At 45.4% G+C, this 13,669-nt stretch overlaps 1 protein-coding gene across 2 annotated transcripts in view; it reads right to left on the bottom strand.

Moving 5' to 3' along the window:
- Nucleotides 1-271: 271 nt before the first annotated feature.
- Nucleotides 272-13,669, bottom strand: part of LOC8042205 (rab GTPase-activating protein 1) — a 57,001-nt gene continuing 43,603 nt past the window's right edge. For both annotated transcript variants that reach the window (XM_040211358.2, XM_040211359.1), the window contains exons 15-22: nt 13,415-13,456; nt 13,203-13,331; nt 9,793-9,879; nt 6,731-6,841; nt 6,158-6,262; nt 5,436-5,519; nt 4,500-4,772; nt 272-1,446 (exon numbers count right to left, since the gene is read on the bottom strand). In XM_040211358.2, the coding sequence (XP_040067292.1) occupies nt 1,291-1,446; nt 4,500-4,772; nt 5,436-5,519; nt 6,158-6,262; nt 6,731-6,841; nt 9,793-9,879; nt 13,203-13,331; nt 13,415-13,456 (987 nt within the window). In that variant the 3' untranslated portion in view covers nt 272-1,290. The remainder of the gene's footprint in view (nt 1,447-4,499; nt 4,773-5,435; nt 5,520-6,157; nt 6,263-6,730; nt 6,842-9,792; nt 9,880-13,202; nt 13,332-13,414; nt 13,457-13,669) is intronic.

Consider the following 13,669-nt stretch of genomic DNA (forward strand, 5'->3'; position numbering starts at 1 on the left):
GATGCGGGTAGTGTTTTGAAAACAAACATACAAAGCCCTCACCCTGGAGTAAGATGGAGCAAATTTTGGAACACGACCATAGTTGCAAACATTTTCAAAAACTTCCAGCTGTAACTTACAGCTGAAAGTTAAATTGAATGTGACACCATATGGGCATCTATAGAATATAACAATTAGCATGCATTTTTAATGCTTCCACTCTTCCAAAACATACCTGCGGTTTCTAATCTGCAGGTTGCCACACAGAAACTACAAAATGAAGAACAAGAGGAAAAAAGTGAGTTGGTTGTTTATTTTCATAGTTTTTCTTTATACGTACATATGATACAGTGCAGGCGGCACACCACATTACCGCCTGAAGCAGAAAAAAAATAAGCATGCTATTCATTCATTCAGTTTATCACACAAGCATTATATAACTCTGGCAAACCCCACATGCTCTTGCACGTGAAGAACATAGATTTAAGAGTATGATGGTCACATCGTAAAAAAAGGTAAACAGCACTAGACCATTTCGTACATTGAGGTGTCAATTTTGGCCAGCCATTACACTCAAATCACTACTGCCTGCTATTCTTAACCTGCAGAAAAGCTTATACGATACTCGAGACACCAGTGCACATGCCATTCACATCGTCAAGACTACCTGCAAAGCTGATGGAAACCAAACACCAAAACTATTTAGAAATACTGCACTAAGTGTCATACAAAATGTTTGGAGCAATTCCCTTAACTACCTACTTTACAAGTACGTTACTACTTAAAAAAAAAAAAGAAAGGTTCATCCAATTGCATTTTTTTAAGAAGCCTATTTTGCTGTTATGCCATCGAAACAGCTCTTTCTTATCCCTTTTAAGTGTATAAATATATCACTCGGTGCAATCTCCTACCTACTGCCAGTAAGCAAGGCTCAGCGACAAACAAGGAGAGAGCATGACGAAAATCTTTGTTTGGGCAAAATATCTGTTGTTTGAGTCGCCGGAGGAGGCGCGGCGTGGCACAAGCTTGACCGCGAAAGAGAGAAAAAGTTTAAGACGCCATTTAGGTACGGAGCGAGGGAACCACAATGTTCCTTTGTGATCGTATAAAAACGAGGCACCAACTGTCTCGCCGGTGGAATGCAAAAAAAGAAAAAAGAAACGGAATGTGAGGAGGACGCTTGCAGGGTCCGGGCACGAGCACGGCACCTCTTAAGTCCAAAGGCTCAGCTGTTTACGCAAGGCAAACATTGGCTTTGGAAGGTCACGGTGTTGGAGTGTATTGCTCGGCTTGTGGTCGGCGGCGCTTTGTTCAGGCGGACGGCCCCATGGCCTCCTTGGGGTTGGCACCCGGGGATGCAGGCTCCTTGCGGGCCACCTCTCGGATGGACGACAGCGTTTTGTGCAGCCAGGTGTTCTTGGAGGCGTGCAGCTCCGCCGAGGCGCAGCTCAACTGGTGCGTCAAGTCCTGAATCGGAGAAATGGCGGTGCCCCCTTTGTCACACACAAAAGCAAAGAGTCATAGTCCAAGAGATGTAGTACGGCCCGTTCACATGCTTGAGACTGCTTACGACCGCATAGCCTTAAGACCACTTAAGATCTCTTACGAAGAGTGGCGGAATTTATCAAGTAGCTGTGGAACACTTAATACTTACGTACATTTCCTTTTCTTTTCTTTTGCGCATCATTCTTTCTTTTTTAGCTTGAGAAACTTCTGACAATGTTATAAACAACCATTTTTCATAGAAAGTAGGAACATTTGATCTTCGAAATATCGCAAAATTTTCGCCCTAGTGAAATGCAGTTCCAGGGTCACATCATAGGTGGCGTCAGCATGCCAGCGCGTGAACAGGCCTTTATGCATAAAAGTTGAATCGAGAAGCCATGTTACGAAAACGGCAAGTTGTCTGTTTCTGATTCCCGGCCTCCGGCACGCGCTCAATGCCTTCTGTCACTCTGGCTGTACGTGCACGCGGAAGAATGGAAAGACCGCCCTGACGTCCTCTTTGTGTTACCGGCTGTACACCTTTTTCGTTTACTCTCGTACCCAGCCACCTGGTAGACACATCTGGTATGGGCGACGAAAGAATAAAACATTTCAACCCGTAAATAGTAAAAAACAATAGAGAAGCAAAACGAGATTGGGCGACGATTACGCTCATATTCTGACTGTCTTCTCTTGGCGTGGCAATGGCAAAACAATGTTTTTGCCTACAGGAAGTATTCACTGGATGCCATACTTATGGGTGCTGCTTAGAGCGCATGCTCAGAATGAGCTCACATTAATAGGTTGCTAAGATCGGCAATCTTGATGGTGTGGAATGCACGTTTAAAAAAAAAAAAGTGAAAGCATGACATCGGCACGCGCTCAGCGGTCGTGCATACGGCCATGGCCGGCTGCCAGTGAATACTTCCTATACTGGAGGTAACAATATTCAAGATGGCAGCACCCTTGTGGAAAGGGTGTATAGGAGGAGCAGTTCTGTTTTTAGGTTTCGAGTACATTGAAAAATCAACTTTCATTGAAAGTACTATGCCTAACTGAGAAAGACACTTCGACGTGCGCTCATGCATTGCAGAAAAGCAATAACACAGCTATAAATATAAATTTGTTGTCCAGATAACTTCTTTGAAGCAATGCAGCGAAGGCAATTCACACGCCGCTTTCTTTCCTTTCTCCGAATTGTTGTAGAAAGTTGTCCTCGAGCATAGATTCGCTCGACTGCGCAGGCTTCAAGAAAATACTGAATTTACTCGCACAATGAACATACTTTTCCCCCCGCAAAATGGACACACGTTTGGGGGGTGCGTTCATTATGCAAAGTAAAATTTTTGCATTCACACACTTTGTGCAAAATGTAATCTTAGCTGCCAATATGACACAGCAGGGTACTCTGACACACCTCCACTGACAGCGGCGCACCCACGGCTGGTCGTGGGCATGCCACAGTAACCATGCTCTATAAATTGCAAACCTTGTTTAGGGCGCTTTCGGCATGCCTTCACAATTTCACTGTCCGAAAGCGGACCACAGACGACGGCGTGTTTCTTGACATCATTGCATCCGACGGACGAAACACGTCTGGGGTTGGGCAATTCCTCGACCCCAGCTTTGTTAGGTGTGCGCGCTGCTTGGTTTCACTGTTGATCACTTCCACAACTATGCAATTGCAGCCATTACGCACGCATGTACTGCTATGCTTGACTTGGCTTGGTCTGGCTGCTTGGCGGCAAAGGAAGATTGGCTTGGGGGGGCTTGGTGGCTGGCTGAGTTGGACATAGTTTGAGAGTTGCGGAGTTGAAAATTAAAGGTGCATCCATTACGTGAGGGAAAAAAAAAGTCAAAATCGTTCGGGGAAGGGGGGGGGGGGGGGGGGGGGGGGTGTTCATTATGCGAGGAAATACATCATTCTGTCGGACAGCTATGCAGCTGCAACGAATACAAAACCTTCAGAGTAGCATTTCTGAAAGCCTCCACTGTAAGGTGCATAAAACGTGCAATTTACATGCATGCATTTTACATTCATGCATTTTACCCACACATATTCTCAATTATCGCAGCAATGAACATGCCTTCGTTGAACTGATGTTTGTAGCAGCAGAATCATCTGAAGAATGTATTCTGCAAATGTTAGTTTTGCTCTTTTGAGGCTAGGAGATTAGCTATCATACTACTAGTACGAGTAAGAGTTGTCTGCCGTGGTGAATGCCCGATCCACACAAGCACTTGCGTAGTAGAAGCCTTTAAATATTTGGGCACGTGGGACTAGATTTTGATGCAGTGCCATTTGAACGACAAAAGAAGTGCAGCCAGTTTACAACAAGGTTCATCCAGGAAACTAAAATAGGGATAAGTTTCAGTCTCGCAGAGGCTCTAAAAATTTGCTTTTTTCCCATACTTCAGTGGCAAAGGCAACACAAAATGTAGTGCGTGTTTCTTCGCTGCGACGCTGCACAAATAAACTGTGCCTGCATTTTGTGCCTTGACGGCACGAACATCGTTGAGCATAGCGTCTCCGCAAAAACGCTCCGCTGAAGCTAGTGCTCCGGTGGGAGTGGCCTCTTGCAGTTGCACACGTCGGCTTTGACCCCGCTATTACAAGCCTCCTCGTTTTCTCCAAAGCTCAAAAAGTCAAATTTGGGTTTTTTAGGTGCCTAACCAATGAGGGGCATCTGTCACACTTTAGCGGAGGACTGATTTCGACCAACTGGCGATCTGTTGATGTGCGACCGAAATCTCTGTTGAAATTCTTTGCAATGTGCCTCCGTCAAACCGTGGAAAGTGTGCTTGCGCGACATGTCCTAGATGACTAGGCAGCAGCGCAAGACACGGCCTGAAAATGCGTGCTACATCCCCATTCGGCCAAGACTCATCCGTGCGAACACGAGTTCTAGCCGAAAGCCAACGCAGTGCTCGTGTGGCACTCTTCCACTATGAGACTGCGTTATCAGAGACTGCTTGGAGCCAATCGTACGAAACATTCTGCTTTAAGAGAACAGGTGGGAACACTGCCAACCCACCTGGTTCCTGCACTGGGCCTCGACCAATGCCAGCTTGGTCTGCGCCAACTCGAGCTCCAGCTGGCGCAGCTGCGCCCCCGGGTCGTCGCCGTCGTGATCTGGGGGCCCCGGGCGGGGCCCCCCACTGTCCCCGCCGGGGGCGAGGGGGCCCCCTTCCCCAACCCTCTGGACAAGGGCCGCGCAGCACTCGCATGCCTGCGCCCTCAGGGCCCCCAGGGACTCTTTGTTCCGACGCTGCTCACGCTCCAGCTGCTGGCTCAGCTGGCTGCAGATCTGCGGGAACATCCCCACGCACCGGAATCTTTGTTTTCAGAATCTCTCATACTCTCATTCATAAACCTAAGATGGCTTACCATCCCCAAAAATACTTCTCCGATTGATACAGCCTTGCATTCACTACTAAAAAGATGCGTGAATGAACGAGGCTGCTTCAAAGGCTGACATGGAGTCATGTACGGTTGGTTCCAGAAATGAGTGACAAAGGTATGATCAGTCAACGTAAATAAGGTGCCACATCTGCTGCTGAAATTTCACAAATGCCCTAGAAGCGAGACTGGCCTATCTGCTCTCATCTTCGTGGCTCGGGTACATTTTGAGGTAGACACTATGAAATCCAAAAGGCGATCTTTGTAACGACCAATTTCACCCTTGTTGTGCTTGCACAACTCCTGTGCTGTGTCCCAAGTTTGATTCCGTTATGTTTGCCATGTGCATGTCGCCTAAGACGCATTGGATATTTCCCAATAATTTAGTTTGCAGGCCTTAGGTCCTAGCAGGCACATGAATTCACATACTTCTTAATGGAGGACCACGAAACCCTCATAAATAAGCTAAGAAAGGAAAGAAACGAGGCTTTTGAGGGCTTGATGAAGGAGTTTCTGCCACTGAAAATCCCTTCGAATGTTGTTTAGGTTCTATCCCCCGTTTGAGGCTCACCTGTTTGTACTCTGCAAGGATGGTTGTCTTGCGCTGTGCTTCTGCTTCTGCACTCTGAAGCTCTCTACGACACATCTCCTTCACCTGCATGTGGGGACAAACAATGACTCAGTCTACATTACCTGGGTGCATCTCCAGCTCAGCTCTCGCTTCCTTGTAAGGAGGTTTTGACGAAGGAACACCTGTCATTTCTTGCTTTGTTGGGGCAGATGATGCATGGCTCTGGTAAGAGGCTGAGCTAAAGCTAGCAGGCTATTAGAAATATTTTTATAGGAATCTTTGTCTAGGTTTGATTATAAACAAAATTTTGGTATCGACCTAAATACAAGTTTTTCATAGGGCTGTAGCATCTAAGCTCTAAATGGCATCACCACACGAGCTATTAAGCATTCTCACAAATGGTACAGGTTTTGTGTTTAAATATTGATTGCTCATTGGCTGAGAAAAGCACTCTTTTAACCACAATTACTAAAATTACCTCAATAAAGGCTGCGATGACAAAACATTAAGCTAATTTTTCATTTATAGCCATGAATTGATAATGCATTCTCCTCGTGCTTGTTCCCACTGCAGAAGTACGGTTCCACCTCACAGCGTGAGGAGCATAAGGTCACTTGCTCAATGCTGTGCTTGCACTTTCCTCCAACCTATTGCTACATCCAATCCAAAAGCCAGTCCCAAATCCAATCCCACATCCAAATTCTAGAGTGGAGGCGTCTCACCTGCACCACCTCGGTGTCGAGGCGCTTCTTCTCCTCTTCCAGCTCCGCCAAAGAGGAAGCAGTTGTCTGCAGTTCCTTGCCCAAGGCATCCGCCCGATCTTCTGCCTGCGGGGAAACTCCGTAAACAAGACCACACTCCATTCATACCTAAGCTGACAGTGGAGCAGAATTTACATCATGGCTAGACCAATCGACTGCTGACCTCGTCCCACATGATCCAAGACCCCCCCGCATTCACACTCACAAAGAACCGGGTCATGTGGTGCCCCAAGTTCACAGTTGACCGATGCAAATAGCAGATGTTCCGCTCCACTAACCGTAAAATGGATGCGTGACATGCAAAAAACTATAACAGAAAATAAAAAAAAATTAAACGAGACACGTGCTAAACAAGACGAGCGTTTCAGCGCTTGTCCTGTTTTGTATTTTATTGTCCTTGTTCTTTGCACAATGTTCAGCCTTTTTAATGACCATGAACCAAGTGGCCCACATTGCCACTTTAATTCACCATAGAATTAGCAAGTTAGTCCAAACAGGCAGATTTCTCCGAAAGCACATCGCGTGCTCTCTTACCGAGTCAAGGTCTCTGCGCAGCTGGATCTTGCTGGCCACCAGCTCGTGCGCCAGTTCGTCGTTCTCGCGCTCCAGCCGCAAGTTGCTCTCCATCAGGCGCTGCTTCTCTTTCTGCATGTGAAGGCAATTAACCCACATTGTTATCTTTGTGGTTAAGTCAATGCTGCTTCCCTTTGTGAATGCTATGTTGTGGCCTTCATTTGCTTTCTTCAGGCTATGCACAAAGATGTGCACCAAAAAAGGTGCTTCTAATTTATTTAAAAATAAACAGACCTGGTGAGATTGCCCACCCAAATGAATAGATAAATGGTAAAAAACATGAGGTGGGCTATCTTTGGGGACGTAGCAGCAAAACTTTATCAAAAGTTAATTATAAACACCTGGGCACCCGCTACAAACCGCGTGATGCAGGAGCTGGTACCACAGATAGCAGACATGGCTAATTCGCGTTTTGCAATGTGATAAACACGCGGCAATTCGCTACGAACTCCTCTGCCATGGGAAAGGATGCTGCAGGTTGTGGACGCAGCAGATTCGCGTTTCAAGGTGCGGAGAACCCGCGGAAACCCGCCGAGAACTCGCATGTCACGGGAACGGATACCGCAAATCGCAGATGCCGCAGATTCAAGTTTTATGGTGCAATTAACAAACGAGAACCCACTACAAACTGGCCTCTCACGGGAACCAATGTCGCGCATACAGATCGCAAACAAAAATGTGGGAATCTGCTACAAACTCTCATGTCACGGCAACGAATACCACAGAGCCGGACGCAGCAGATTCACCTTTCAATATGCAATATACACGAAGGAATAACTCGAGTGTTATAGGAGCCGACATCGCACGCGCAGATAGCGTTACAAAAAATGCGGGAACCCGCTATGAACTCCCTTGATGTACAGGTACCGCGGATCGCGAGGTTGATGCGATTCACGATGAACATCGCGTGATGTCTGACAGAAATCAGGGGTTGGGCTATGTTTTGCAATTTTTCTATTACAGATATTTAGACAAAAAAAGAAAAAAAAAACAAAAACAGGATGGGCAATTGCTAAAAACAAAAACGTCCAAACAAACAAAACAAAAGACAACTCTTTTTGTTTAAAACCAGGAATAGACATTGCAGTAATGATAACAAAAAAAGGTTTTGCAAATAGGTTGATTCCTCCGAGACGCTATTCACTGCCATTTTTAGTAGCCTTTGAGATTTTTTTTTTTTTAATACAATGCAAAGCTTGTGTAGGTCTTCCAGGCACATCATTTGTGCATGTTTTGCGTGCTCAGCATTTTAAGCCCCAGTGCTTAAAAACTCGGAAGCCACCACCAGTAGTTTTGTGGAACAGCTGGTAAAATCAACCTATTATGTAACCAATGGCAGCGAAAAAAAAAAAAAAAAAAAATTGCTATCTATTTCATATTTAGCATGAAAGTGTCAACAGCTACTCTTTGTCACTGTAGGTTTTGAACTTAGAAAACAATATTGCCCTCCTTATTTCTACATTTTCTATATAACTGAGTTTATCCTTCACAAGATTGATGTAGGTTTCATGAGACCCATTTGCCTTAGACTTAGTCATAACAGTGAGTCCTATTTAACGACCCCGTTACAAAAAAAGTTTTGTATAGGATGTTTACTTGAACAATGTTCTTACACTGACATCCAACAACCCTTTATGAAAGACCAGCTTGTATCAGAATGGCTGCCATGTTTTAAATTGCACATAGGACAAATAACAAGCAACCCCAGTTAATGCTAAAACACACACACACACAAAAAATTGCAGTCCACTATTTTAGTACATATTGTTCTTGTTCTAATAAATATTGTATTTTGAGTGCAAAAAAAAAAAAAGCAAAACCAGCAAGACAAATCAAATTCCTAATCTGTTATTAACATAATTTTTTATATATCAACATGATCCTTAAAGGGCAACTCCGCTTCATTTTTGATATTTAGAAAACTATGCAGCCCTCTCCAGTATCATATAGGAAGACCCCATGCCAAATATTATGATCTAATTCCGTCTATATATTTAATAAACTGGCCTGCAAACTTTCAAATAAGCCAAGTCCCCGAAATTTGCCAACTCTAGCGTGCGATGTGAGACGCAATCGTCAGCGCAGTCAATGCGACAGAGCTGGCGCGGCCAACGTTGAACCACTACGTCAGAGGCATGGCTGCGTCATTTTCACATTTTGTTTGTTTTTACTTCTCAGAGCAAAATCGAACGATGACGTCACGAGTTTCTCCTTCCGGTGTTGGCTGAACGGCGTCCACGTGACCACCGTAACGCGGATGCGCTAATTTGCGCTTCCTGCGCGCTTATCGGTTTGTTTCTCCGCTCCCCCTCTCCTCTTTCGTCTTCTCCCCTTCCCCCTCTCTCTCAGGCCATCATCGTCCACGCCATGCGAACTGACCTGCCCGCGTCGCGTGTCCTCCATGTACCTCGCCCCCACGAACGTCACAAGACCACGTGGTTTGACGTGACGTGGCCATGACTCTGACGGCACGAGACCAATGTTGTCTGATGCAACCAAAGTTTCGGTTTCGGTATCAGCTGATGTGTAAATTAAGAGTACACAAATATTATTCCACATTTCGCGAATACGAAGACGTAGAGCTGTTTAGTAGGGCTTTGTGAAATGGAATCACATGTAAGCCTAAATTTTTCGGAATTGAGCGGAGTTACCCTTTAACCATAGAAGCAGATGGTTTTCTTACACACCACAAGCACTGAAGTTGAGCGAGCCACCAACATAATCGGAAGCTATCTAGCAAAACTTCTTCTATTACAGTCACCAATACTTTGAGAAACGAAAGCGCGTGGCTTCAACGTCGCGATTAATTCTTTTGCATTTTTAACGGCTAATGCCACAACCTTGTCGGCTCTGGAGCGACAATATGATGACAGTTATGTTCGGGATCCACCCTGCCCTGCATTCCCTAAGCCGCTGGTGACCTAGAGCAACGTCCCTGCCTAGAAGAGCCCTGCCATTCTTTCGTCACACCTCGGACACAGCCCGGAAAACTGTGGCAACTGGCGGCGACACTCTTGCCTCACCTGAAGCACCTGGACGGGATCCTCCATCTGTCGCTCCTGCTCCTTGTGCACCTGGTACTCCCTTTCATAGCGCTTCAGCTTCTTCACCTGCAAGTTGTCGTCCAATCAGACTCACCGATCCACTACTACGTACATAGGTGGTAGATTTTCCGGTTTTAACCATGCATATGTTGACAAACATCCGCTGGTATCAGACATATAGAACCGGTTAAAGCCGAAGAACCCAGATACTATGTGGATCTTTTTGCTTTAATGCGGGTGTCTCCAAACCCCGGCCCGCGGATGCCTTTTGACCGGCCAGCGGTTGCCTGCAGCCCTCCCAATGATGCCCGGCCCGCTGCTTGCTTCCAGCGCAGCTACAGGTGGAAAAACAAGCGTGTAAAGTAACGGCGCCGTGACGCTCAGCAAACTCACCGCATCCATTTATATTCTTACCCTTTAAAAGAAATCTGGTAGTAAAAAACTCTTAGAGGCTCTTCAGCTTGTTTATATTTTGTACCCTAAAAAGTTATTTTAAGCACCCCCTAAAAGGGTTTTTTGTGAAAAACCTATAAGGGTTCTCTTTAAAGCTCCTTTTTTGATGCAAAAGAGTTCTTCATCACCCAGTTGCCTTTCTAGTGCTTGAGGCGAAACCGCGTCGAAGAACCTCTCAAGAACGGATTTTTTTTACAGTGTAGCTGATAGTACTGTGTCATATAACATAGTACATATATTGCACATTGTCACCACCAGCATCAGCATTCTTAGCCACCTGTTTAATGACTGTGCAACTATGTAAAAATTCCTTTGAGTTCTCATGCATACATACATGCTTTGTGTCCTATGTCAGAACTATTGCATAGAGTTATCACCAGTTCTACCATTTTCATTAGTCTTCTGCCGTGTACAAATAAGCTAAACTTTTACTATAGTCTTTTTTTGCACGGTGAGTTTTCTGGCTCACAATTATAGTGTAATGTCATAATTTAACACTAAACTTCAAAATAAAATTGGAATTATTAAACCACTTCAGAGTTTTGAAAATGCTAACCTTAATTTCTGTACCTTTAAGTTTTTTTTTACTCATTTCTTTTTCGGGTTTTGAGACTGCGGCAGATTCCAAATCTGGCCTCTGAGAGCAAGAGGGTTTAGAGACCCCTGCTTTAAGGCAACATTCAACTCTCCTAAAAAAGCTTTTTGGGCTACTAACTGTTTGACTGGACATATGCATCATAAAATAAACCTTCTAAAAATAAAAAATAAATAATTTGACAAAATTAAAAGCATGTTTCAAAATCTCTCCTAGACACTGAACTCCCCAAAATATTTTTTTCGGTGGATGGATCACAGATGTATGCCACACAATGCATACTTCCCTAAAAATAAGAAAAAAAAAAGAACATTTTTGCACAATAATTATGTTGCAAGACTACTTTTCATTGAGGAGTGATTTCAAAACATGCCTATATTTTGGCTTGTCCCGAAATAGAAGCACCAAGTAGAAGCAGGTTGCAATGCTCGAAACTGGTCTCGCAACCTAATATTGCGGAAAAATATATTTTTGGAAAGTGAGGACCATTTTTATCGAAATCTCCCTCCATAGATGTTCGTTCGGTGCATAATTTTTAGAATCAAGCACCCTGCCTTTCCCAAATCGGTGGAATCACTGACCTTGGAGGGTTGTGGCATTTGTGTTAGGTCAGTCCCTCAGTCACCATGAATGGTCACACAGTGTCTCTCTTCTAGTCAGGTCAGAGCTGGACTGGTGTTCCAAACTACACTGGCGGTTGTTATCGGTCGAATCTTGCGAAAGAAGCAAAAGCAACTTGCCTTCCTCGTGGCAGAAACGTTATGGTCGTGAACACTTCAATGTTTGTCGTCCCACGGAGTGGAGGGGTAACAGGATAAGAAGAAAACGCAAATCTTTGGGAGATAACGCTAGAGAGTACTCGGACTTCGACCAGATTTTGGACTCGTTGTTGGTTGTTTGCAAGCACCGTCACATTATGGTAAACGTGAAGCGGTACAAGGATGCGTATAAACTGGAAGCTGATCTGAAATCAAGCATTTATACACCTCTTTTGTGTGTATCTATCAGCAACTTTTTTTGCACCGATATTAACCGTCTTCGGTGTCCACATGAAACTAAAGGCTGAAATACTCCTAACTATTTATAAATAAACACCGAGAAACGTAAGATTTTCTGTATAAATAAACACCAGAAAATCTACAACCTACACACACCCTCATCTCGAAAACAAAACTGAACAGAATCAAAACAAATAAAATTCCCCCCAACCTAAGGGTCTAAGACTGGACATCAAAAGGAAGGCAAAGTGGCAAACGAAAATACTAATCCATTTATTTCTCCAGTCCTCCATGGTACTAACTTATTTAGACTGCTGACTCCACCCTAACAAACTATGAACATGGAGGTAGGAAGCTTCTGGAGGTGACACGACGCCACCAGAGGCGAAGCTGGGGGCGACTTCTGCTTTGGAGGGACACACCCCCAATGATGACCAAGACCAAAAGACACTATTGAACGGACCTGACCACCCTTGGACGCCATTGGACGTACTTGGGCACCCCTGGGGGCGTTCCCATTGGCCACAACCTTTACTTCCGGCTTCGTTCGGGATTTTCATTTGGCTGGCTTGAGACGGTGCGTCGCCTCCCTCATCTTCCTACCTCTTCGACTCCCTGACTACATACGAACTAGCTCATGGCTTTTTCAACTGTGCTCCTAGGAACGTGGGGGTTTCCCAGAGTACCATAGCGGGTTCCACGAGCTCCCATATTTCCTCGAATGTCGCTATGTCTAAGTTGTTTTCTCAGTTGGGGCACTATTTTAGCAGACCCTATATCCCTGTCAGACGGGCAATTTTAAGTTGATTCCATCTAATCAGATTTGAGAGATAGGCCAATCGGCGTGAGCCATTAGCAGCGTGTTCCAGGTGCGATGAATCCCGAGCCACCTTGCCAATTACACAAATGTCAATAGATGGAAAGGATATTATGTGACAAGGGTACAAGCCACCCATTGATGCATAACTGTGAGCCAGGTGCCCCCTACAATGTAAGTTATTGCTTACAGCCTGCACTGCTTTATTGCATCAATGCTAAGTCTGGGAGGCATTCTTCGATCGTCAGTTAACCAGTTAGCTCAACTTCCTGCGTCGTTCTCAATTCTACCCCATTCCTCTTTGTTACGAGCCCCTAGGCCTGCTGCGTCGTGGCTGCCAGGTGTCTTGTTTCGTCTTCAAAAATTTATCCTTACCCAATCTCACACCCCAGCAAAAGTTCTGTACCTCTGCATTTGAAAACCTACCTGCTGTCCATGCCATCATGCGACACGACCCGCGGGAGTATTTTGCATCTGCTTGAGTAAGGTTTGGAACGGAGCCACGGTGTTGCTTTGCATTACATACCTTGATGGCCACTGCGGTGTGCAGCAGTGTCTTGGCCGCTTCCTCCGACCGATACTTCTTGGGCACAGCCACCCGGAAGTGTTTGAGCACTCCTTCAAAGTCCAGGGCCAACAAGTCACGGCAGGAGAGCTGCGTGGGGGGGGGGGGGCAGCAGTCTGTGAGAGTCCGGCTGGGCAGTCTGGCCGGTGGCTCATGACTGGAGAGACACTTACCGTGAGGAGCGCCACTGCCACTTGGAACAGCGTGTCCATGCCCTGGACGAGAGAGACGAAAGAAGGGACATGCATGTATTCCTTGTTTCAAACAAGAAAGTCCAAGGGCCTAGGGCAAAAGAATAAAAAATTGTCTTCTGACGGGACCCTAGCCCCTGGTTACAGTACTCGGCAGAAGTAAAGAAACAAGACCAGAAAAAATGCTTGCGAGTATCGATGGGACATCGGACGCATACTAAACAATGATTGTAGACC

Source organism: Ixodes scapularis, unplaced genomic scaffold (assembly GCF_016920785.2).
Source record: "Ixodes scapularis isolate PalLabHiFi unplaced genomic scaffold, ASM1692078v2 PGA_scaffold3__209_contigs__length_174095766, whole genome shotgun sequence".
Taxonomy (NCBI): Eukaryota; Metazoa; Arthropoda; class Arachnida; order Ixodida; family Ixodidae; genus Ixodes; species Ixodes scapularis.